General features: G+C 48.2%; 1 protein-coding gene across 18 annotated transcripts in view; it reads left to right on the forward strand.

The window, feature by feature from the left end:
* Positions 1–17,459, forward strand: part of Sipa1l1 (signal induced proliferation associated 1 like 1) — a 309,410-nt gene extending 291,951 nt beyond the window's left edge. For 10 of the 18 annotated variants that reach the window (XM_076550988.1, XM_006973074.4, XM_076550987.1 and 7 more), the window contains 7 exons: positions 2,183–2,422; positions 3,117–3,282; positions 9,249–9,495; positions 11,286–11,432; positions 12,378–12,492; positions 14,986–15,067; positions 15,646–17,459. In XM_076550988.1, the coding sequence (XP_076407103.1) occupies positions 2,183–2,422; positions 3,117–3,282; positions 9,249–9,495; positions 11,286–11,432; positions 12,378–12,492; positions 14,986–15,067; positions 15,646–15,789 (1,141 nt within the window). In that variant the 3' untranslated portion in view covers positions 15,790–17,459. Of the gene's footprint in view, positions 1–2,182; positions 2,423–3,116; positions 3,283–9,248; positions 9,496–11,285; positions 11,433–12,377; positions 12,698–14,982; positions 15,068–15,645 lie in introns of those variants that run through there. The other 8 variants (XM_076550983.1, XM_015991909.3, XM_076550984.1 and 5 more) reach the window with 2 other exon arrangements.
* Positions 17,460–24,147: the final 6,688 nt, after the last annotated feature.

Genomic DNA, 24,147 nt, shown 5'->3' on the forward strand with positions numbered 1-24,147 from the left:
GTGTCTTTTCCATCAACACGACAGTGCTGAGGCCTATCCCTGTGTTCCAGGCCACCTCAGTTTGTTTCCTTTGCTGGTTCCTGTTTGGGTTGTCTCTGGTCTGAGGGTATTACACGTCTCAACATGGTAGGTAGAAAAGCGATTGTTATATCTGAAGGACATATGTTCAGCCTCAGTAGAGGCTGTGGTCTATTTGGCCACAAAGGTTGTAACAGGAACACACTAGCAACAGTCTGTAAGAGCTGTAGCTACATCGTGTCCTCTCTGGCATGTGGTATTTTAATTTAGCTGTTCTGGTGGATGTGTGATTTAAAGCCTGTGGTTTAATATCTATTTTTGTGGTACTTGGTGATGGTGAGTGCTGATGTTTCCAGGTCTTAGATTTAATTCTTTTGAAATTCTTGTTCAAATCATTGCCCTTTTTATTGGTTCACCCCGTTGCCTTGTTTATTTTAGGAGTTTGGTTTATGTATTGAATAGGGACATAATGTTGGGTGTGTTTTTTCTACCCCTTTGGATGCATATTTCTTTATTGTTTTGGTTTGGTTTTCAAGAAAAGGTTTCTCTGTGTAGCCCTGGATATCCTGGAACTCACCCTGTAGACCAGGCTGGCCTCAAACTCAGAGATCCACCTCCCTCTTCCCTCCAGGTGCTGGGGTTAAAGGTGTGTGCCACCACCATCTGGCCTACGTGGATATTTCTTAACTTTAATGGGCTTTCATATTTTCATGATCTCATTCAAAACATGAAAATTTTCTTCCATGTTATAGTTCAGAGTCTGTGGTCTGTTTTAATATACAATCCAGGTATGACTGATTTATGTAAGGTTTGAGGCCAGAGTGTCAAGATTTGTTTTCATCGACACATTGTCTCAGGCTGTGGGGTCTGGGTTCTTTTCCTACCATGACTCCTTAGAATATTCTCATAGTTTCACAGTCTCATTAAAGTTGCCAAGACAGAATTCCTGTACACCCTATTGTTATTTATTAAGCGGTGCTGTTTACTGTGTGAGAGAAGCCACGAGGCACAACAGAACCCACAATAAGAGTTTATTAAGGGAAGGGAATAGAAGGGTGTGCATGGGCCTATGGAATGACCGTGCAGGAAGAAAGAGAAGGAATGAGTGGAACCCGCTTTTATAGGTCCCCCCGCTACACACACACACATGTGCATGTGGGCTTATGTAGCTACACCACTCATGTGCATAGATTACAAGATCATGAAGCACCAGATTACTTAGGGTGCAAGGCCCTGGGATGACTAAGCATCTTGCCTGGCTACTGGACAGCGCATGTGTGGTCATGTGGAGGAGTGGCCAGGAATTCCAACACCTATACTCAGTTTCCCTCTGTCGTCTCCTCCCATTGCTGAGTGGTGCCTTTGTCACAGCGGCATGTCACTACTGATACCTTAATATTTGTTCAGTTAGGACCATTAGTTTTTAACAAAAAGCGCTACCAAGGAATGCAACTGTGCATCTATTGTAGGAGTTACCTGACGCTAGATTTCTTCTAAGCAGAACTCAGCAGTGCTCATAGAATAGATGTGGGCCCTCAGGAACTCAGAAGGGAAGTACGGGGATTCTGCGTGTGGGTGGTTGAGATAAGCTCTCATCTCCAGCCTTGAAAAGTCTGCCTTGTTCAGTCTTAGACTTGTCTGGTGATGAGCAGCCGTTTCAAATCACTATGCTAGATCTCCAAGGACATAGACTGACTCACTCAGTGTGCCCTTGGCCTTGGGTGTCAAGGAGAGCTGTGTCCCTCCCTGACTTGGTCTCCCTCTGGTCCTTAGCCTGGTCTTAGTGTCACCATGATCCCCAGATCTGAGGAAGTCAAGACAGACAGATAGACACTGAGACTTCTGCTCCTTGTCTGTCCTTTGCCCCTTCTGGACTTCAGCGGGGCCAGTGTGTTTGAGAGGTCTCCTCAGTCTTAACTGCTTTTACTTTTAACTGCATGCAGACCAGGCCGCGCTGTCCATTTATCACTTTGAGAGCAGACATCTAAATTTCAGGGAGAGAACAGGAAGGCCAGGTAGCTGTTCTTTTTAATCATTTATTTCTATTCAGATTTCATTTTTCTTTAACCCTGCCTTCACCCCCACCTTGGACACCACTTCCGCAGCTGACATGGTGACCCTGAGCGTACACTGGAGTCACTGTCTCTGTCCTGCCTCTCCACAGTACCATGAGCTCCCGACACTCTGCCAGCCCAGTGGTGTTCTCCAGTGCCAGAAGTTCACCCAAAGAGGAGCTTCATCCCACCACGTCCTCCCAGCTTGCACCATCCTTCTCCTCCTCTTCCTCATCCTCCTCTGGGCCTAGAACTTTCTATCCCCGCCAGGGTGCCACTAGCAAGTACCTGATTGGATGGAAAAAGCCAGAAGGAACCATTAACTCCGTGGGATTTATGGATACAAGGAAGTAAGAGTTCTTTTCCTTCTACGTAGTGGTTGATTTTCCCCATGTACAGAAAGAGCTGGGGCAGCCTCTTGGCCCATGACGCTGGGCTGGGGGCTTGGGGTTGTAGGGATTGGCTTAGTGGAGGGGTTTTTCTTTCTTTTTTTAAATGAAAAATTATTTTTCATATATTATATTCTGATAATACTTCTCTCCCCAAGAGATTTTATTTGCTAAGTAATTTTTTTTCTCTAAATTATTCCTCTGCCTCATTGCTTGAGTAAGATGTACTATGAAACAGTATGATCTGAGCTCCTTAGCTGTCCTCAGAAAGAGCTGTATGAAAGACACAATCTGGGTGATTGAGCCTCCAGCGTTCTGTCAATCACAGCCTTTCTGTGGACTGCTTCTCAGCTGGGCCATTGGGGCCGGGAGGACGTTAGAAAGGAGTGAGTGCTCCAGGATGAAGGACCTTTCCATGTATGGGTCCTGTCGTTCGCCTCTGATGAACACAGGTGGCCCTGGGGATCCATCTCTCCTCTCCTGTCAAGTCTTCTGCTGGTGTTGGCTGAATGGGCAAGTGGGTTCCTGTGGAGGAGGGATTTACCCCAGGGGTTCTGATGCTGTGTAAACAGGAGCCACACCCTTTGTCTCCCTTCACAGCCCCACGCCCTTGAGCCAACCCTATCGACTCCATTTTCACCATCTCTTTCCCCAGGCGTCATCAGAGTGACGGTAACGAGATGTCCCACACTAGGCTCCGAGCCTCAACCAGGGACCTGCGGGCATCCCCCAAGCCCACCTCCAAGTCCACCATTGAGGAGGATCTAAAGAAACTCATCGACCTTGAGAGCCCCACTCCCGAATCACAGAAGAATTTCAAGGTAGAAGGTTGGCTGGGGTAATGGCGGCGGGAAGCGAGGTGTCATGGGACCTTGGGCTGAGGCTGTAGGGACTCCACTTCCTCGGTGCTGAGCACTCTGTCCCCACAGCCGCACCTCTAGAGTGTGGGTTCCTGTCGAGCTGCCCTTTCTCCAGCCCTGTCTTGTAGTGTGTCCTATTCTGAGTGCATGATTCCTTGGTCTACACCTAAGTGTCATCACTTCCAGGACTCTGTAAAGACATGTGATTCCCTGTCAGCTAGAATGTTTTCCATGTGGCCCCCAATCTGCCTTCTGTCCGTAAGGTCCTCTTCTCACGTGTGTCTCCACCTTGCCTGCTCATCTCCCTGCCCCCATGCTGATGACCACAACTAATACTCTCTCCACATATCAATCAAGGGAACTGCCTCATGGCCAGATTCATAATTCTCTATACTCAAAGCCTCATTTCTCCCTCTGAATTCTAGACTGTGCAGGCCTTCCCTAGAGCCAAGTCTTCCTCTCCACCCATCTCAAATGCTCAAATGCAGCATTTGTGTGCTCGTCAGTGGCCAGCCTTCTGCTGGATATCTTGGCGGGTTTTCCTGCCTACCTTGTTGCAGGGCCTGGGACGCTTCCGAAGGTTCTCTGCATCTGTATTCTCAAAGTGAGGGCCTGAGAGGTGTTCTGGGCAGCCCCAGGAGAAGGGAAGCCACTCCAGGAAGGTCATGGCAGTGAACTCTTGTGGGTTTCTCTCCTTGAATTTCTTCTGAACCTTGAACTTCACCCTGAGTTCAGGCTGACTAGAAAGCTCAGTTTTAGAATACTGAGAAAATGTTGGAAATGAAAGCTAGAAAATGTTATTAGATCTTCTTTTACTCCAGCCCCACATTGGAACACCAGAATGTTGTTGTTTGTTTTTTCTACTCTTTTACTCTTTTGGACTTTTTGCTCTTTGATTTTTTTTGGGTTCCACCACCCAGCTCCCAAATAAATCACACATGGAAGCTTATTCTTAATCATAAATGCCTGGCCTTAGCTTGGCTTGTTTCTTGCCAGCTTTTCTTAATTTTAAATTATTCTATTTACCTTTGGCCTCTGGGCTTTTTCTTTTTCTTCTTCTGTAATACTCCATGGCTGGCTGTGTGGCTGGCCCCTAGCATCCACCTCTCCTTGTTCTCTTCCTCCTTTCTTCTTCCCCTCCCAGATTTCTCCTTCTGTATACTCTCCCTGCCTGCATGCCAGCCCTGCCTGTCCTTTTCCTGCCTTGCTATTGGCTGTTCAGTTCTTTATTAGACCATCAGGTGTTTTAGACAGGTACAGTAACACAGCTTCACAGAGTTCAACAAATGCAACATAAAGGAATGCAGCATGTCTTTGCATCATTAAAGCAAATGTTCCACAGTACAAACCAATGTAACACATCTTAAAATAATATTCTTCAACAAGAAAATCCTTCCCACATACCAGCCTCCACTACAGTCAGAGTGAGTGGTGCACCAGGCGAAGTGGCCTCGTGCTCCTGTCTCCTCCAGGCTTTTTGTGCATGTGTGTATACATGCACCACCTACATAGATCAGATACATCCCCTAAACTGAAAAATCAGCATTTACAGGAATTAATGTATCCCGAGGGCCACTCTGGAGTTTTGCTGAGAAATAAATGGTTTATTAACATGATTTATGTGACTAAATGGTTTATGGATCCAGCCATTCCTGACTTCTGTCATTTCTGTTTCAGAAGCCAGCACTTAGCAGTTCTGACTCATCATCCAGGGAACAAATGGTTCCCTTAGCAACCTTGAGAATGATGGCACTTGTAACTTAGCCATCAAAACCCAAGATGACATATTAAAACTCTGTAGTCCCAGTTTCAATATAAAAATTATTTCAAATGTACTTTTTGAGGTTGGAGGATAGTAAAACTTGCCCTGCAAGGAATCTTTCCTCTAAATCTTACCTGAATGGGTTTTTGGCTGGGGGTGAGCTCAGTGTTTCCGTTCCTTAGATTTATTCATGCAGTAGGAATAATTGAAAGCAAATGTCTGTCTGCCCTTATTCCAGGTCCTGACTTGAGTTCCCGAAATGAAATACTTCAGCACTGCTATTTGAATCAGGGTGCACGTTCTCTGTGTTGTAACTCTACTAACAGGAGACCCTCTGCAAAGACAGTGCCCCTGCTGTCCCTGACCATGGCAGCAGACTGGAGCAGCCGTGGCCATGTGCTGATGTTCCTCTCCAGTGTATCCCTCTTGAGCTGCTTTGGTTTCAGATGAGTTGAGCTATGTGGCTGTGGTGTGTCTTCTGGTAGACTTCTGAGTGACCATGGCTCTGTGGTGTAAAGGGAGACTGGCATCGCCCTGAGAAGCCTCCCAGGCCCGTCCTGACTCAAGGCCTTCAGGCCAGCAGCAAGCTTCAGGGAGGGGCCTAGGAAAGCCATTTCTGGGCTAAAGACTTGGAGCCTACTTGTACGCCACGATGGGCTCTCTATCCTATGAGCTGTCCGTCCTCACTTTTCTACCAGCAGAGCAGAATTAGTCCGTGCTCTGCCCCCAGCCTTGAGAATGCTGACACTGTAGCACTCACCTCACTGACAGATGGGATTGCCTTGTTTGCTACAGGCAATATACTGTCCTGCATCCTAGCCAGGATCTCAGATGGACCAGAACAAGGGACTCCGCATAGCACGAGTATGTAGGAAAAGCTTCCTGGGAGTGCTGGTTACTGTGTCGCTGACATTCAGGGCCATTGGGAATGATCAGAACAAGCAGTGTGGGGGAAGGAAGTCTGAGTCTGGCAAGAGTGCAGATGGAATAAGCAGCCATCTCTGCTGGGCTGTGACCAAATTGGGGGAATCACTGGTCTCCAAATGGTTCAATAGTTTTAAATTATTTTTAAAGTAAAATCATGCACAAAAGCTCAATTTGTAGAACCAAATTTGTGATAGAAGAGATGGCTGGCATCCCACCTAACCTTCTCCCTAGCAGTGAGCGCTGTAAGAAACTCTTTGGGCTCCTTGGAGCCTAATTTGAGACCCTGTTGCACCTGTCAGTGTGCCCTCTGAAATCTGGGTCTGACACCCAGCTTTGAGCTTCTTTCCCCAGGGCTGGTGGCACTGGTCCATAGCCCTGGGGAATTCCAGGCCCCACCCCCACAGCAGGCCTGTGGGGCGTTTGTATACCTTTAAGCCTGGGAGTTGAAGAGGATGAGGTGAGGCGTGCTGACAGTTTTAACAAGACTAGGTGCTGCTGTACCTCAGGTTGTGTCCTTCCACACCTGCTCTGCTTCCCTGTGGTTCAGGATTCCGTGGCAGCTGGTAAAGTGTGCTGTCCAGGGGACTGCTGATAGTTCCCAAAGGGGCGAAACGGGTTGGCGTAGAGTTTCTCTCCTGTAAAACCCTTCGGCTAGAGATGCTCATTGGAAATGAACATCTCTGCTAAAGCCTGAAGTGCTAAGAAAGACCCAGTGGGGCATGTTGAATCCTGGGATCTGAGGGCTGCATGGGGCAGGCAGGAGCCTTGTATGATAGTTCTAGAACCTAGTTAGAAATCTACTTCTTTTTTTTTTTTTTTTTTTTTTTTTTGGTTTTTCGAGACAGGGTTTCTCTGTGTAGCTTTGCACCTATTCCTGGAACTCACTTGGTAGCCCAGGCTGGCCTCACACTCACAGAGATCCGCCTGCCTCTGCCTCCCAAGAGCTGGGATTAAAGGCGTGCGCCACCACCGCCCGGCTTAGAAATCTACTTAATGTCCACTGCTCTCCATAAGATAGTGAAAGAGCCGTCACTTCTCACAGACTGATCACAGTGGCTAACTCCTAGGCCAGCTCCTACATACCTTGGATTTAACTCATCATGATTTTAAGGAATATTTACTGATTTATTTTTGTGTGTTTGATGGGTATTTGTATACCATGGATTTGTATACAGTTTGTGTATGTGTGTTGCCTTTGTATGAATGTGTTTATATGAGAGAGTGTGTCTGCCCTGGTGCATGCATCCACCTTGTTTGAGGCAGACTCTTGTTTATTGCTGGGTGGCATGCTCCAGCTAGCTGGCCCGCAAGCTTCTAGAGGATTCTCCTGCCTCTGCCTCCCTTCTCACCATAGAAGTGTGTCTTCAGTCAGCATTCTGTTCCTGTGAAAAGACACCCGTGACCATGGCAACTCTTATAAAAGAAAGCATTTAATTGGGGCTTGTTTGCAGTTTAAGTTTAGTCCATTATCATGGTGGGAAGCATGGTGGCACACTGGCAGACATGGTGATGGAGAAAGACCTGAGAGCTACATCCTGAGCCACTGGCTAAGAAAGAGACTCTGGGCTTGGAATGGGCTTCTGAAGCTTCCTCCAACAAGGCCACACCTCGTAATCCTTTCAAATAGTGCCACTCCCCGGTGACCAAGCATCCAAACCTGTGAACCTGTGCACCATTCTTTTGTTCTTGTTTTTGTTTTTTGAGACAGGGTTTCTCTGTTTCTCTGATAGTTATAACAACCTTGGCTGTCCTGGAACTCACTCTGTAGCCCAGGCTGGCCTCAAACTCACCGAGATCCGCCTGGCTCTGCCTCCTGAGTGCTGGGATTAAAGGCGTGCGCCACCACCGCCCGGCCCTATGCCACCATTCTTATTTAAACCACTACAGAGTGCTTGGATTGCAGCACACATCACTCTGTCCAGCTCGTGCATGGATCCCAGAGAGCCACACTTGGGTTGTCAGGCTCTCGTGAGGAGTGCTCTTACGGCTGAGTCACCTCCTGGCCCCTCATCCTGGATTTTTTAAGTGAGCAAGATGGTTACCACATTGGTCACACTTTATTCTTATTTACAGTGTGTCTAATTAATGATTTATGTGGCCCTGGAGGGATGGGGGTGTTGGGTTGATTGTTTGATTGAAATGATCTTGGGTTGGCAAGATGGCCCAGCAGATGAAAACATTTGCAAGCCTGAGGACCTGAGTTCAATCTCCATGTAAAAGTGGAAGAAGAGGACCAATGCCACAGTTGACCTTTGACCTCCACACATTTGCCAGTGGCACATGTGCCCACATGCATATATCACACAGTAAATAAAAATCCTTAAATGATAATTATCTTCAAAACTAATGAGACCCATCTACCTTGAGAGACCCAATTAGAGCGTGTTCTTTAGTTACCTGTGGCAAGAGTCATCTAGTACATGTTCATGTTGTTGTTATGTTTATGTTTAATAGTGTTTTGCTTATACGTTTGTATGTGCACCACATAAATGCCTATGCCAGAGATGGTGTTGGATCCCCTGGAGTTACAGATAGTTATGAGATGCCATGTGAGTGCTGGGAATGGAACCCTGGTCCTCTGAACAGAACTCAATGCTTTTAACTGCTGAGCCATCTCTCAAGCCTTGAGTGCACGTGTTTTGATTATCATTTGCCCAGCGGTTACACCCTCTGTCATCTGGCCAACTTCTAAGTCTCCCTGTCCCTGTCCCTTGGCTGTCCATCCCTGCTCTGTGGCTGTGTTCCCAGGAGCTGCAGACTCATTTTCTAGCCTCCTGGCAGGTGCTGTAGTGATCAGCCAGCATTTTACCAAGCATTTGTGGCAGTCCAGGCAGATGCTTGGCTCACATTGACAGCTGAGAAGTGTAAACCCAGGGAGATTACAGGATCCGGTTAAAGACATGGGATTCAAATAAAGTTTATATTAAGACTTAGGGTGCTGGTGCATACCTTTAACAGCCAGGTGGATCTCTTGAGTTCCATGCCTGCCAGGGTTACATAGTAAGACCCTCCCTCCTATCTTCAAAACAAACAAACAAACAGACAAACAAACAAAAACCCATCTTGTTATTCAGTAGCACTTAATATTGATAAATCATGGGTCTAAGCTTCCTACTGAACGTGGGTAGAATTTGTCTCTCCCTAGGATGTAGGATTGGATGGAGCTCTGAGACTGGGTGGAGCTGGTCCAGAGGTAGCACCTCACTGCTTCACCCGCTGTCTGTCTTCTGTTTTCCAGTTCCACGCGCTGTCCTCCCCACAGTCTCCGTTTCCCCCCACCCCCACTTCCCGGCGGGCCTTGCACAGGACACTGTCTGACGAGAGCATTTACAGCGGCCAGAGGGAGCACTTCTTCGCCTCCAGGGCTTCACTTCTAGACCAAGCCCTGCCCAACGATGTCCTCTTCAGCAGCACCTACCCATCTCTCCCCAAGTCGCTTCCACTGAGGAGGCCATCTTACACATTGGGAATGAAGTCACTGCATGGTAAGTATGCTTGCAGCTGAAGCCGGGCGGCCCTGTGGATGGCCCGTGGCCCAGGATGGCAGGCAGCCATTCGTTTTCTTGGGATAGTTGTAGAGGAGTTCCGACCTCTACCCCAGCCTTCAGTTGTTCCCTTCCTCCTGTAATCACAGACCACGGGTCATCTCAGCATTGGTCACCACAGCTTGCTAGACTGTACCCAGACCTGCTGGTTGACTTGACCGGAAAGAAGAGCTGGGATCAGTGTTCTGGCAGAAGTCCTACTGCTGAGATAGCATTGGGCAAACACGGTCAACGTGAGATTGATAATTTCATAGAGATGTGTGCCCTGCTTCTCTCAGCTGCTGTCTCAGTGTCTGCCGCACCCGTTCATTTACTGATCCAGCCAGTCCCCAGGGCATCTTCCGGGAAAAGAACTGGGGATCATGGCACCTCTGTATCCTAGCCCGCAGTCATATATGCTGTGCTCACTTGGTGGCCTAGCTAGATCCCAGTTTTACTAACAGCCATATTCTGGGACTTTAGATGTAAGTGTTTTTCTTTCTCTCTCTGCCCAAGTCCACTCCAGGGCTCACCTGAAAGCCATGGCTCAGTCCCGCAGACACACAGCACAGGACCTCATGGCCGATGCTCTGCTGTGCACACCATTATAACCAGATTTCCCTCTGACTCTTCCCTTCTCCGAGCTCTGCCGCAGCAGTCCTGTGTATCAGGCCCGTGTTCCTTCCCCTCCTCTGGAGCCTCCTGTTTGCTCTGCACTGTCTTGAACCCTCACTGACACTCATGAACCTTCTCCCACTTCTCCATCCTGCGCGGGCACATCCCAGGCTCCCTCTCACTACTTAGGGACCATGGCATCTTCCTCTGCTCCTCCCTCCACCCACCTACAGCTCAAGTCTAGATTTGCTTTGCCCCAGATAGTCACTCCCAGTGAACCAAAGCCGGCACTGGAAGTACTGTTTCCTGCCCCAAGCTCTCCAGCACAGTGGTTCTCAGCCTTCCTCACGCTGCGACCCTTTAACACAGCTCCTCATGTTGTGGTGACCCCCCCCCAACCATAAAATTGTTTCGTTGCTATTTCTTAACTGTCATTTTGCTACTGCTGTGAATCGTAATGTAAATATTTTGGGAGATAGAGATTTGCCAAGGGGGTAGCAGCCCACAGGTTGAGAACCATTGCTCTAGGGTAAGCCCCTCTGTGGAAGGCTCATATGCTCTCACCCTTGCCCTCCCTCCCCATGTGAGAGTCACTGTTCGTGAATCCCTTTACTCCTAGGATCCTGCCTACCTTGAAAACTTTTCTTCTCTCCCTGAACTTTTCTTCAACCTTCACAAGCAATGAAAAGTAGCATGCCACCCCCGACCCATATGTGTGGGTATGCATGATCATAAGTCAGAATAGGTCTGACTCCTAGAGTCTTGTAGTCCAGAGAAACAGCTTCTACTGAGGCAGCTTCTCCCGAGATGAGTCTTTCGACACTGTTAAGGGAAGCTGAACCCCAGAGCTACCCCCTCGCCCACCGAGGACAGGCAGTTTCTCCACAGCAGACCAATGACCTCGCTGCGAAACTCAGTTTCTCATGACTCACATGCTTGGGAGAGAGATGGTGGGGGATATTTTTAATATGGAAAGACACCGGAGGAAGCCAGGTCTGTTTCACTAATGGCCTTCTAGACTAGAAACTGATTCCATCAACAAATGGCTTACACATCTATTGTGGTAATAGGAACTGGGTAAGTTCTTGAGTGCTTCTGCTGTGGACACAAGTGTTATCCTGTTGTGCTCTCTGTAGGAGAGTTCTCTGCCTCGGACAGCTCCCTCACCGACATCCAGGAGAACCAGAGGCAGCCGATCCCTGACCCTGGCCTAATGCCCCTGCCTGACACTGCCGCCGACTTGGACTGGTCCAACCTAGTAGATGCCGCCAAAGCCTACGAGGGTGAGTGAGGTTGCTAACGACACATGCGGTGCCAGAATTGTGATCAGATCTGACCAATGTGCCACCCTGGGCACACTGGCAACAGTGCTTCGCCACACAGCCTGAGAGCTGAGAGCTAGTGGGCAACGCTGGGCTGGGAGTGTCTTGTATCAGATGTGACCTCTATAGCTCGTAAATGTAGTGGCCCCTGGGATGCTCTGCTCTGCAGAAAGGAGACTAAACACAAGGCAATGTGTGTGTTGACATAGGCTGTCTTCTGTCCTTTTTTCAGTAAAGACTGACTTTGTTCTAAGATCCTTCTAAACCGTTTTGATGCTAAAATGTTCTTTATAAAGTTGTAGTAGCAGAGTAATTTTTGTTTGTTGCTCTTAGTAGAATTGAAAGTGACTATCGTGACAGTGGGGTTATTAGGCCGCAGAATTCAGAAATAGAGCCACCATGGCCAGCAGACATCCATCACTGTTCCGCTTCTTTCTCTCATGGAGCCTCCCAATTCTAACCTGGTTTGTCAGGTTGCTGACTAATCTCCATGTAAATTTTAAGTTGGGATTTGTCTAAGCAGTTGGTGTGGACACAATGCTAAACCCCACCAGAGTGGCCAGGCATCTCAGGGAAAGTTTCAAGAAGCCTGATTTTAGCCTTTGGGGCATTTATATCTTTCGAAAAGCCTCGGTCTAGAATTTGGCACAGGCCTCTTTCTGGAGAAGAACACTGCTTTGGTAAGCAGGTAAGGGGGCTAGAAATGGATTTACAGCCACTGTCTTTTCAGGGGCACTTACTGTTACTGTCCCTTCAGTTGAAACTCACAGTCTCTTCTGTGGGGTTGGAGACTGTTCAGTGGCCCTGGTGTTGGTTACGCTTGCCCACCCCGTAGACTGCTGGCAGACTTTGCAGCTAGGCCCAGGATCGGCCCCTGTACTGGACGCTTTCTCTCTTCTCTTCCAGTCCAGAGAGCCTCGTTTTTTGCTGCTAGTGATGAAAACCATCGTCCCTTGAGTGCGGCCTCCAACAGCGACCAGCTGGAGGAGCACGCCCTGGTCCAGATGAAGTCCTACAGCAGGTTGGTCACCCAGTGCTGAGGGCACCACGGGCACCGGGTGTCGTCCTCAGTAGTGGCAGATGTGACGAAGAGGAGATGGAAGGCCCGTGGATGAGCTGAGTGAAGCTCGGCTGCAATGCAGATACTTGGCTTTTTAGTTAGAACTCTCTATAACTGACTACTGTACATACAATTAAACTGGTTTTGATGCTTAAGGAGAAAATTATGAATATTCTTCATTATTTAATGTCACAATTCCCCTGTGCCCCTGGAGCTTATTAGGTAAAGTAAGAGAAACAGTTGGTCACAAATGCCCCTGAGCTCTTGGGAGTTAGTCTCCAAGTCTGGTTTCTGCTCAGCTCCTGTTACTCTGCCTCTGCTCTCCTGTGTTTAGTACAGGTCAGCAGGCTGCCTGAGAGCATTTGTAAGCTGGGGCAGGTCAATAGTAACTGAAACCAGGAGAGCTCCTGAATTTCAGTCATGGACTTTTGAGACTGGGGCTGTGTGGGAGCAGAGTTTCCTGTTTCCTTAGTTACCAGTGGTTGAGGTGTGGGCTGAGATGAAGTGTTTCTTAGTCAGCATCCCAGCAGCCAGCTGTGGAACACACGCTGACACCTCCATGTAGAATAGTCTCGTCAACTGGAAATTCCTGCCCTAAATCATCCTGGGGATGGTTGGGAACCAAGGCATCAAAGTATCTAAGCCAGGTGTGGTGGTGCATGTCTGTAATTCCACACTCGGGAGGCAGAGGCAGCAGGGACAAGAGACCAGCCAGGCTACATTTGGAGACCCTGTCTCAATAAAACCAACGTATTTCACACCTACATATATATTCAGATATCTATGAGATGTGATGAACAGCAGATAATAACAGGAAGAGTGAGGCTGATGTGGCCACACTGCTCTAACGGGCTCCCGCTTGAGGACTTCTGAGCAAGTCTGCAGGGACATCTGCTTAGTTCTTGTTAATTAGAGAGATGCCACAGTCCCTCTTACTGGGACAGCTGGGGTAAGCAGAGGGGCAGACTACTGAAAGGAATACCCAGTTGACGGACTGTGCTGCGTTGGGATGAGCTCTGCACAGAGAAGTGTGAGTCTGACTCTCTCTGGGAAGGGATCATTATTCTGGATCACAAGACGAGGGAAGATGGACAGCAGATGCAGATGGGGTACATAGACCTTAGTATACTGTCAGTACACTCAGAGTCATTCAGAAGACTGTAGACAAGAGTTAGGCTCCAGAGGGCTCCTTGGAGGCCAGCACCCTGCAGGGCTTTGTGAGAAGCAAGTGTTTCCCCATGCACAGCTTCCTTTCTGTTCTGCGTGTGTGTCCTTCAGCCCAGCCCTGAACTGACCAGCCTGAGGTACCACATTGGGGGTTACAGTTGACCTTTACCATCCATTCCCTGTCAACTTCTGGTAGTTTTGTCTGAGGAGTTTGGAGATCGATATCCCTCATCGGTGGCCTTGTTGTGCTCAGTGAACTGTGGGCTTCTTTTGAAGCTCATTACAGACATAAAATTAAGAGAACAGTAACACGGATCATTATTGGTCGCAATTCCAACTTGAACTTTGACTTTTGAACTCTATGTGAAGAGTACTTTGTGTTTCATGACTTAGACAGCCAAGACTTACATCTGGCTCTACAAAGAGTCCTCTGCATTTTCCCTACAGAAGACCCAGCTTTCTGTGCATGAGTCTTGAGGTCATGTGACATGATTAGAACTCCCCCAGGAAACTGTTGGCAGCTCACATTCATATGAGAGGGGCACGGAGAAGTTCTGACTGGTCCTCAGCCCTGGGTTTTAGGGGTGGCAACACCTAGCTGCGTGGTCCTCAGGTGCTCCCATACACACTTGGTGCTCCGCCAGCAAGGTGTGATTAGCACTTTAACTTAACAGAGTTGCTCAACTGGCCCTAATGGCTCAGAATTTGAGATGGTAAACCTGGACTGACAGGCTTCTGAAACATGCTGCCTCATGTCTTCAGTGTTTAAAAATACTTAGACTAGTTAAGATATGAGCATTGTGTGTAGCTGCAATGACCTGCAGAGAGACAGAGCCTTCTGGGAACTGGAGACTGCTCTGTGTTGGTGGCCCTGATACATATCCTGTTTTAGCTATTATTTATATGTGCACCACACACACACATATGCACGCACGCACACACACGCACTGGTAGCTCTCCTAGAAGAGACCTTGAGAATAACTGTACCATGTGACTGTTGGATCTGTGTACCTCCTGTGCCACCAAAGAGACCATTGTCACTCATTGTCACCAACTCTTGTCAGAAGATGTCATGTCTTTATCAAAGGAAGCCACTACTGACTGGCTGTCGTTCAAACCTGTCTCATTGTTAAGATGACCATTTTCTCTTTTTAAAGTAAAAATTGCACATTGGCTAGCCATGCTGAATAATTTGACCTTGAAAAACATTTTACAAAAAAAGGGGGGACCCCCCCAGCAGCCCTGGAGGTGTCTGCCAGCGCGGCCTTTTGTCTCTCCTCCCAGCAGTAAGGAGTCCTCCCCCACTCTGGCTTCTAAAGTGGACCAGTTGGAAGGGATGCTGAAGATGCTTCGAGAAGATCTGAAGAAGGTAAATGTTCTCAGAACAGATTGCCCAGGCTGTGAGAACAACATGCCCTTAATTAGGAGAGCTCGGGAGGCCAGGGAGACATGCGTGGGTGTTTCCCTGCACAGTTTCTCTGTGCATGTGGGGGGGGTGGGCAGCTTAGACCTTGGTGCCTTTGGCACACATGGCGGGAGAGGTCTTCATTGTCCCATAAAGAAGACCTGGTCCCTCTTAGGGAAAGCCTTAAACTTCAGCCAGGCCTCGGTTCTCACGTAGTCCTTGTTATCTGGGTCTTGAGACCAGGAGAGCTGAAGGTCGTGCTTCTTTTGGTGTTGACTTGATCAAGGCAGCAGCCACCAAAGCAGTGTCCTAAAACTCAAAGCGGGCTGTACAGTACACATTAATACAACTGCACCCCAGCTAGTCCTGTAGCGCTGAGCTTTCTGGGAGCTGAACCTGGGCCTGAACCAGACATATGCGTGGAAATGTAGTAGACTGGGGAATGGGAAGGGACCACCTAAAGAGAGTCGGAGCTGCTTCTCCTGAGAGCTGGGCGTGGTGGGTGGGCACCCTAGGTTACATCTCCTTGGCTTTTCCTTCAGGAAAAAGAAGACAAGGCTCACCTCCAGGCAGAGGTGCAGCACTTGCGCGAGGACAACCTGCGTCTACAGGAGGAATCCCAGAATGCCTCGGACAAGCTGAAGAAGTTCACAGAGTGGGTCTTCAATACCATAGACATGAGCTAGGGGCCGCTGAGGGGAGAGGAGGGGGAGAGGCTGCTCTCTGGGTGCCCCGAAGCATCCCTCCATGCCTTGGAAGGTGTTCTCAGCGTCCGAGCTTCCCACTCTGCGCCTGTTGGACAGTGCACAACACAATTGCAGATCAACAATCATTATCTGCCTTTTATAGAAAAGAAAAACAAAAAAAATAAAAATTTTAAAAAGTAAAATAAAAGTTTAACTGCTAAAATGTGAATGTCTTTATTTTTTGCACAATATCTTTATCTGTTATGTATTTACAAAGAAACTGGGCCCAGGACCAGGGTGCCCCCTGGTCCCTCAGCCTCTGCTTCCATCAGCTTGCTGATCTATTTCAGGTAACCCAAGCTCTCCCTGTTATCCTGACAAATGTTTGGTTCCTAGGGAAATAAAGATTTTTCTTTTTAACTGTTCGTTTGGGGGTGGGGAAGGGTGTTACCTTGCCTTTCCTAAAATGCCTGAGGAGGGGGACTTTAAGGAAAGGCCCACCTCCCCTGCGTGGTCTGTGGGAGGCTTCTCTCCTCTGCACCTGTCTGCTAGAGACCTTCAGGGCTAGCACCCCTCACCCTTCTGATCCTGCATCTTGTCCCTTTCTTTCCCCGGAGAAATGGTCCCCAGTACATTCCTCAGAGCCCGGGCTCTTTGTTTGGCTTAAGTGAACCCACTCAATTAGAATCAACCTGTTATACCTCCCTGGCCCCTAACATTAATTGGCTTCTGAATTTTCCCCAAAGAAAACCTTACCTGTATGCATTTTTAAATACATTTTGGTCAAAAGTCTATATATATACATGTATAGTTTCTGTTTGAGATTTCAAAGATGTAGCAGAACTTTTTTTAAGCTTGTTCAAAATGACTACAATAATTGATAAATCCTTCTCGTCAAAGCAAGACTTCACCGTGTCTTTAATTAGGAAAGCTAACAGTGAATGTTAAACCGTGAGTCTAATCCTTGCTTGTTTGGGGCAATGCCTGTAACGAAATGGGCTCTTGGAACCTGCATGCCACACTGTGGAGTTCACACACAGCATTTCCTGCATCCTTTTCGAGGCCATCCAAAGGACTCTGCTGTAGAAATCACTCCCGAGCGCGCTGTTCCTCCCGTCTAGAGACACAGGCAGCCCTGGGCTCCTCCACCTCCCTGCTGGAGAGCTCAGAGACACGGGACTGGCCAGTGTCCACTGGCTGTCTGCTGAAAGTTCCTGATGTTAAGTGGACCCAACTTGCCCTGGATTCCATCCCTGAGAAACGAAATGGACTCCTCCTGCCTCTCCCACACAAGCCAGACCTTTATGCCATAGAGTCACAGATGATTGTGATTTCTCCGTGGGTTTTTTTTTTTTCCTGTTAACATTTCTACTGTGGAAATAAGAGGATTTGGGAGTGTTTTGTAAAGATTACAGTCAACTTTTTAACGTGTGAAGGAGATTGTACATTGCCTGATGTCTCTCTGTAAATGAGAAGTAACTGCTAACATCCGAGCATCCTGAAGTCTTGCTTATCTTTCCGAGTTTCCTTTTCACTTGTTTTTCCCTTTTCTTTGGGGACTTGGGGCAACCTATTTCTTAAGAGTTTTGCAACAGAGTTCTTGTTTGAAGCCTCTAAAGACCACTTGTAAAATTCGGACAATAAAATTCATTTTAAATGCTCTTTTAAAATGGGTCGGTGTTATTGCTCGAGGTTTTCTTACTTGAGAGACCACCCAGGAATTTGCTGGCCCGCCCTTCCTGGTTTTTCTCATCAAGCTCCATTAACTGGAAAGAGGACGCTGGGAAGTCTGTCCTTTTAGGAGTTTAACAGGCTGCTTCGCTCCCTGTTCACAGGCCCGTAGAGAATTCCCGCCCTCCCCCTTTGAGCACGATTATTTCCAGAGCATTGTGTAACCGGTTGCCTCTTCATTATCCACGTGTGCATTTCCCTTCACAGCATCATCAGTCCCTGAGACCAGCACTTTTGTTGTTAGAAAAGCTGACTCCATCCTTTAACTCTGATTGTCAGATGTTGTGTGCTCAGGGAATACAAATGCCTGTTAATATTATTAGACTGTGCAAAATATAATTAGAGAAGTTAGCCCACTGGAGAAAATGAGTGCATCCTAAACTCAAACAAAAACAGAAAAATGCTATTTTTAACCCACCACATCGCCATCCGTCTCCAGTGGGGCAGCTAATTTGAGAGCTGACACGGTTTCTTCTCGTTGATTCAACAGTTTCTACAAATTCTAGAGTTGCAAGTCTAGGATAAGAATGGATACCACAAGACACTGACTGATAAGCTTAAAGATGTGTGCAAGCACAGCTTGCGGGCGTCAGGGAAGTTAGGGAGTGTAGATCGGTTTGTACAATGCTTGCCTAACACACAAAAGCCGTGTGTTTAATCTTCAGCTCTGCCTAGTGCAGTGGCTGGTACACTAGCTAGAGGTGGAGGCAGGAGGAGCAGAAGTTCAAGGTCAGTCTGGGATATATGAGATCCTGTCTCAATAAACAGTAAAACAGCTGGGCTTTGTGCCTTGCTACTGAAAGCCTTAGCAGGGGCAGGGGCCATTGGGCTTCCTTGATGGAAGAAATCTAGATAGGCCGGGTGGACTCTGAACTTGTTGCAGATAAGTGGGTGGGATTTCTCCATAGATGAGGATGGGAACCACAGTCAAGGGCAGGTGATTGGTGGCATACCCAGCACTCAAGAGGCTCAGGCGGGAGGACTGGAGGTTTAGGAACAGTGTGAGCTCAGCAGTGAGATCCTACTCAAAAAATCGTCCACAGACAGACAAGCCCATCCAAGAAGCACTTTGCTTCCTGCTACATGTAGGAGATTCTGGTCTGGGTAGAAGGTTCCTGTATCTGCAGGGTTCTGCTTCTCAGGGGTGAAGCAATGGGGATTTCGGTGCAAGGTGGCACATCTGGCTAGAAACACAACCAGTCAAGACTTGGGCACTGTTAGCCAGAAGCTGTGTGATTAGAAAACAGTGATGGCATGGACATGTTGGGATACTTGCCTGTAAACTCATTCCTCTACTAATGATCCGTCCAGTGGGACTCATCGTTCTCTGATGCGAAGGGCACTTGACTTAGGGTCAAAGCACATCTGTTAAGATAGCGTGGGCAGCCTTTCGTAAGTTACCGAACTGCCGTTGAGTGTCAGATGTTACAGCCTTATTGCAAGAACCATGTGTGTAGAGCTGGCCAGAGATTCCCCTCCTGGAAAACAATGTCCCCAGACCGTGGGCACATTGTTTTCCAGGAGGGGATCCTGACATGCCAGTAACCTGGTGCAATGGAAAGTCAGAGTGAGTGGGGCCGCTCTGCTTAGAGTGTCGGGTGCTTTTCCTGCTCGGTAGATCTGAGTTCCGTGGTACCTTGCCGGGAGCTTGCTTCCTCATCACCCAGGCAGTTGGATAATGTCACTTGGCAGCTTCCCAGGAGCTATGGTTTAACAAGTATGGCATAGATACATAATACTAAAATGTCCAGCAAGTTCCCAGGTGATTTGGGATCATGTTAGAAGCATCAGTATTAATAGAAACACACTAGGTACAGAGACACTTGTCCGTGCTAGATAGCAGAGTTGTGTTAATGGGTTTTAGGTCCCACAGCACCTTACAGGACGAAACTGCTTTAAATTTGTAGCTAGTGTTTGAGGTTTTTTAAGTCCCTCTTTCCCCCTTTTTACTATTGTTTGGAGCTAGCTCTGCCTAGGGTTTTCTACTGTTTGACTATTTGAAAGTCCCCTGCTCCCTAGATGAGCTTGACATTCCTTCACCATTTAATTACATGAGGCCAGTTGCCAGTGTAGTAAGAGGTGACACTGATGACCTTGGGTGTGTGTGTGACAATTCAGATGGCAGTACTGCTGAGGGAAGCAGGACCCAGGGTGGCAGTTGAGCTCTTGACCCAGGACCCCAGCAGATGGCCACAGGGAGGTGTAGAACCCAGGTGACTGGCTTCCAGGCTGGGAGTATTGAATTCATGTAAGCCACTGAATGATCAGCCCATCCTAATCGCCTCGATCTCCAAGAGCACGATTTCCCACCGAGTTGCCCAGCTGTCCTTGAACCTGGTCTGCTTATTTAGAAAGCTCTACCCGAGCTTTCGCTCTGGACAATAGCCTGTTTCCTCTGCCTCTGGCCAGAGAGAAGATAGATGAGGAAGGGGTTGTGTATCCTCTGTATCCTCTATGCAAAAGTTGAGCTCCGAGACTCCTCACCACTGGCTCTCTCTACTGAGATGATGATCATCACTTACAGCCCTGGTCCTTTGTTGTCCTCCTCTCTGCATTGCCCTTCCTGGACCTGGAGTATGCCCTTCCGGACCCACATCCTTTCCTTTCAGACATTTTCCATCTTGTCTTTGTGTGTCTCAGTCAGCATACCTGAGACCTAAATGAACTTGCCACCTTCCCCTCCTGTCATGAGCCCTCTCGTTCTGCCCTTGACCACACTACCTTTCAGTCCTGGGAAGCTCCCAGGTTTCCTCCCGTTACTCTCGAGGAGCATAATACAGTCATCATGCCTCTTTGGCACCTCTGCAGGCCTTCACAGCCCTGCCTCTAAACATACATAGCTCATCTTACCCTTCAGTGTGGACTTCTCGTGCCCTGTGTTCAACCCAGTGACCTCCCAAAGCTCTGGGCAGCATACTCGGGGTCTGTAGGTAAGTAAACTGCTTTGGGGATCTTACCACACATCCCATTGGTGTGTCTGTGTTTCCTTTTCCTTACAAAGGACTGTGTGCTTTCAATGGACCCTTCTTCCCATTCAGCTTAGACCTTGTTAGCATGCTCGGAGTCTCTAGTGCACACCTCCAGCCACAACTCTCCTAGACATTTCCTAACTCAGCATCAAATAAGGGAATCACACAGTGGCTGTCTATCAATAGAATCAGACCTTTGCAGACCTAAGGGGCTCAGGAAGGACGTTATAAGGACTCTCTACTCATCACACACACACACATCCAAGGGACCTGCCTGGCAAGTCCATGTACCCTGGATCACACTAACAAACCCAAGGAAGTTGTTTTCTGTCCCAAGCCACCACATGAAGCACGGGTGTACACACGGACCTTCCCTGGCCTGAGTTCCTGGGAGTGAAACCCTCTGAGGAAACATAGTTAAGAAGGATTACAATTCAAATAGCAAACTAGACTCCACCAATGGTTGTCGGGAGGTGGTCCTGTAGTCACTTGCCTTCCCGAAGAGCTGGGATGGATTTGTAACTGACCTGGTAATTTTTCTAAAGCGCTTATGAGTAGTCTGCATAAGAAGCTTACCCACGGCTCTGCAATCTTAGACAATATATATGCTTACCCCGCTCTTGCCGGTGCAAAGGTAAACCTAGTGTAGGTGCATTGCAAATTAATGAGGCTATGCCTGTTAAGCAGATGCTGTAAATGAGGCAGCAGCTGCACTAGGAGCTAGGCTGTGTGGACAGGCACTGAGGGTGGACTGAGGGGAAGAGAGAGGGTGGCCATGGGATCATTGCTCACTACAAGTGTTTGATGGATTCCAGCTGCAAAGAGAGCCCAGCCTTGATCTTTGTGACCCTAGATTCAAGTCTCGGGATCCGTGGGTTAAAGGTACACCTGCTAGATTTTATTTCCAAGATCAATGGATTTTCAGTGATCTCTGAGCTTGGGGTCAAGGGTCAGCCTTGAAGCCAGGTGATATCATTTCCTCTCCCATCTTTAATGGACCCTGTGTCTCTTAAACCTTGGAATCCCAGGACGGAATTGGACTGGAAAGATGTCCCAGTCTCTCTGTTCTGCCTCGTCCGATTCCATCACTGTCCTGGCCCAGGTTCAGGCACCTGTGTCGGGCTATGTCCAGTGATGGGAGCCCAGTACTGCCTGAGGCTGCGTATTCTACCCGCTGATTTTGTGTGTGTGTGTGTGTGTGTGTGTGTGTGTGTGTGTGTGTGTGTGTGTAGTGTGTGCATGCATTCATGCATGTTCAGGTTCAACTGTGTGTGGGTGTGTGCCCATGTCCTTGTGCATGAATGTGAAGGCTGGAGATTAACCTTGGGTGTCATTCCTCGGGTGCTGACCACCACTTTATTTATCTGTTCATTCATTCATTCATTCATTCATTTTGGATACAGGTCTTTTACTGGCTCAGAGCTCACAAAGTAGGCTGTGAACGCCCCTGGAATCTACTTGTCTCCCCTCCCCAAGCTGGGATTATGGGCACATTCACTGCTCCATGCCTTTTTATATGGATCCTGGGGACTGAAATAGAGGCCATTTCCACAGCCTCTAATTTAATTTGCTGAGTCCTTTTGATTTAGAGAAAAAAAGAACCACTTCCCTTTAATTTTTGAGTCCATTCCTTCACATTATACCCATAAAGCCAACTTTCTCTTCCCAGGTGACAGTCATCCAAAGACTAGAAAATAGCAGAGCTTCTAAATGTTATTTATTCACCAGAACAAAAAGCCTCAATTTTCCCAACTCTTGCTGAAGCGTTGTGGTTTCTGAGTTCTCCTCCATCATGAAATAATCCTATAAAACATGTGTTGTGGATAAAACCACTTACGTGTATTATCCCATTGAGTTCTCACAGCAGTCCTGGACAGGATGAGGTCTGCGAATGGTCCCCGTTTATTGAAGCTGAGGCCTCGAGAGGCCAAATCATTTGCAGCAAAATAGCTAATAAATGTGGAACTGAGGTAGAAAGCCCGGCCCACGATACTAGAATCAATACCAAACCATGTTCTCTCTGTAAAGCTCGCTCGCACAGCCTGCCTGTGGGGAACCTCAACAGACATTATCAGTGCCATTGGATGGTCACGGTGATGGAGGAGAGACAGATGACAGCTGACAGTGTCCCTAAATATCAGGGGGTGGGGGTGACCTCTTGTGGGAGATTTACAGTACTGCCACGCTCTCCATCATCCAGGTGCTCCACACATGCATTTCTTTTCAGAGAAAGACCTTCCTGGGCAATTTCAGGACAAATCTGGAGGTCACGGAGGCTTGGATTCTTGCTAGAAACGAGGGAGTGGTGGTTGGCTTTGGAAAGGCTCCCACGCACAACCACCATTCAGAAATGAGCTCTATTAGGAGAGAGGAAGGGCCTCGCCATGCTAGGGCCTAAGTGGCAGAGCCTTCATTATATGAGAGATAACACGATGGGGCCATAAAGGGAAGGAGAGGCTTCAAAACCTGGGGGAGCAAATGGCCAGGCGGCTGTGGCGGTGGCGGCACACATCTTTAATCCCAGCACTCAGGAGGCAGAGGCAGGAAGATCTCTGCGTTCGAGGCCAGCCTGGTCTACAGAGAGTCCCAGGACAGCTGGAGATACACAGAGAAACCCTGTCTGGGGGAGCTTCATTAAGAGGCATCATAAAGTAAAGGAGAGAACCAGCATGGACAAGATGATGGCCCAGAGGAGTGTTGAGAAAGATCACCCAAATGAAGACAAATGTCTGACTTTTAGATCCTCTCAGGGCGTGGCAGGAAGTTCTATACCACGTGATTTAGTTCAACATAAAGTAGCCTATGTGTCCAAGAGCACAACCCAGTAGAGCCAGGTTCTAGGGAGGCCATAAATTTGAGGCTGTAAAGCCACAGTCCAGTGAGGTCTCTTAATTCTCTGTCTCAGAGAGAGAGAGAGAGAGAGAGAGAGAGAGAGAGAGAGAGAGAGAGAGAGAGAGAGAGAAGAGCAAGCTGGCCTGATTTCTTTAGGCTGTGGGACTTGGTTGCTCACAGTGACCCGTCTCTTAAAGAGGTAGGCCCACGACCTAGTAGTCCTGACTCTAGAGTGCAGTGATGTACACAGGCTGTTCATGTTCTTGCTCCTGGACTCCAGGCTCAGATTCAGTATTAACAGGCCCAGCCTGGAGCCACAGGTCTCCACTTTAACCAGAAACCCCAGAATGAAGGCCACGAGTGGCTCCTGAGCCTCTCTGTTCTGGGAAGTCTGCCCTGAGCTCACCAGCTTTGGGCCAGCTCCAGTCAGGGCTATATGATGAAGCACCATGAACCAAAACAACTTGGGGAGGAAAGGGTTTATCCAGCTTACACTTCCACATTGTAGTTCATCATTGAAGGAAATCAGGACAGGAACTCAAACAGGGCAGGATTCTGGAGGCAGGAACTGATGCAGAGGCCATGGAGGGGTGCTGCTTACAGGCTTGCTCCTCATGGCTTGCTCAGCCTGCTTTCTTATAGAACCCAGGACCACCACCAGTCTAGGGATAGCATCACCCACAATGGGCTGGGCCCTCTCCCATCAATCACTGATAAAGAAAATGCCTTACAGACTTGCCTTTCAATCTTATGGAAGCATTTTGTTAATCGAGGCTCCCTCCTCTCTGACGACTCTCGTATGTGTCCAGCTGGCTTAAAGCTATCG

This window comes from Peromyscus maniculatus, chromosome 14, assembly GCF_049852395.1.
Source record: "Peromyscus maniculatus bairdii isolate BWxNUB_F1_BW_parent chromosome 14, HU_Pman_BW_mat_3.1, whole genome shotgun sequence".
Classification (NCBI taxonomy): Eukaryota; Metazoa; Chordata; class Mammalia; order Rodentia; family Cricetidae; genus Peromyscus; species Peromyscus maniculatus.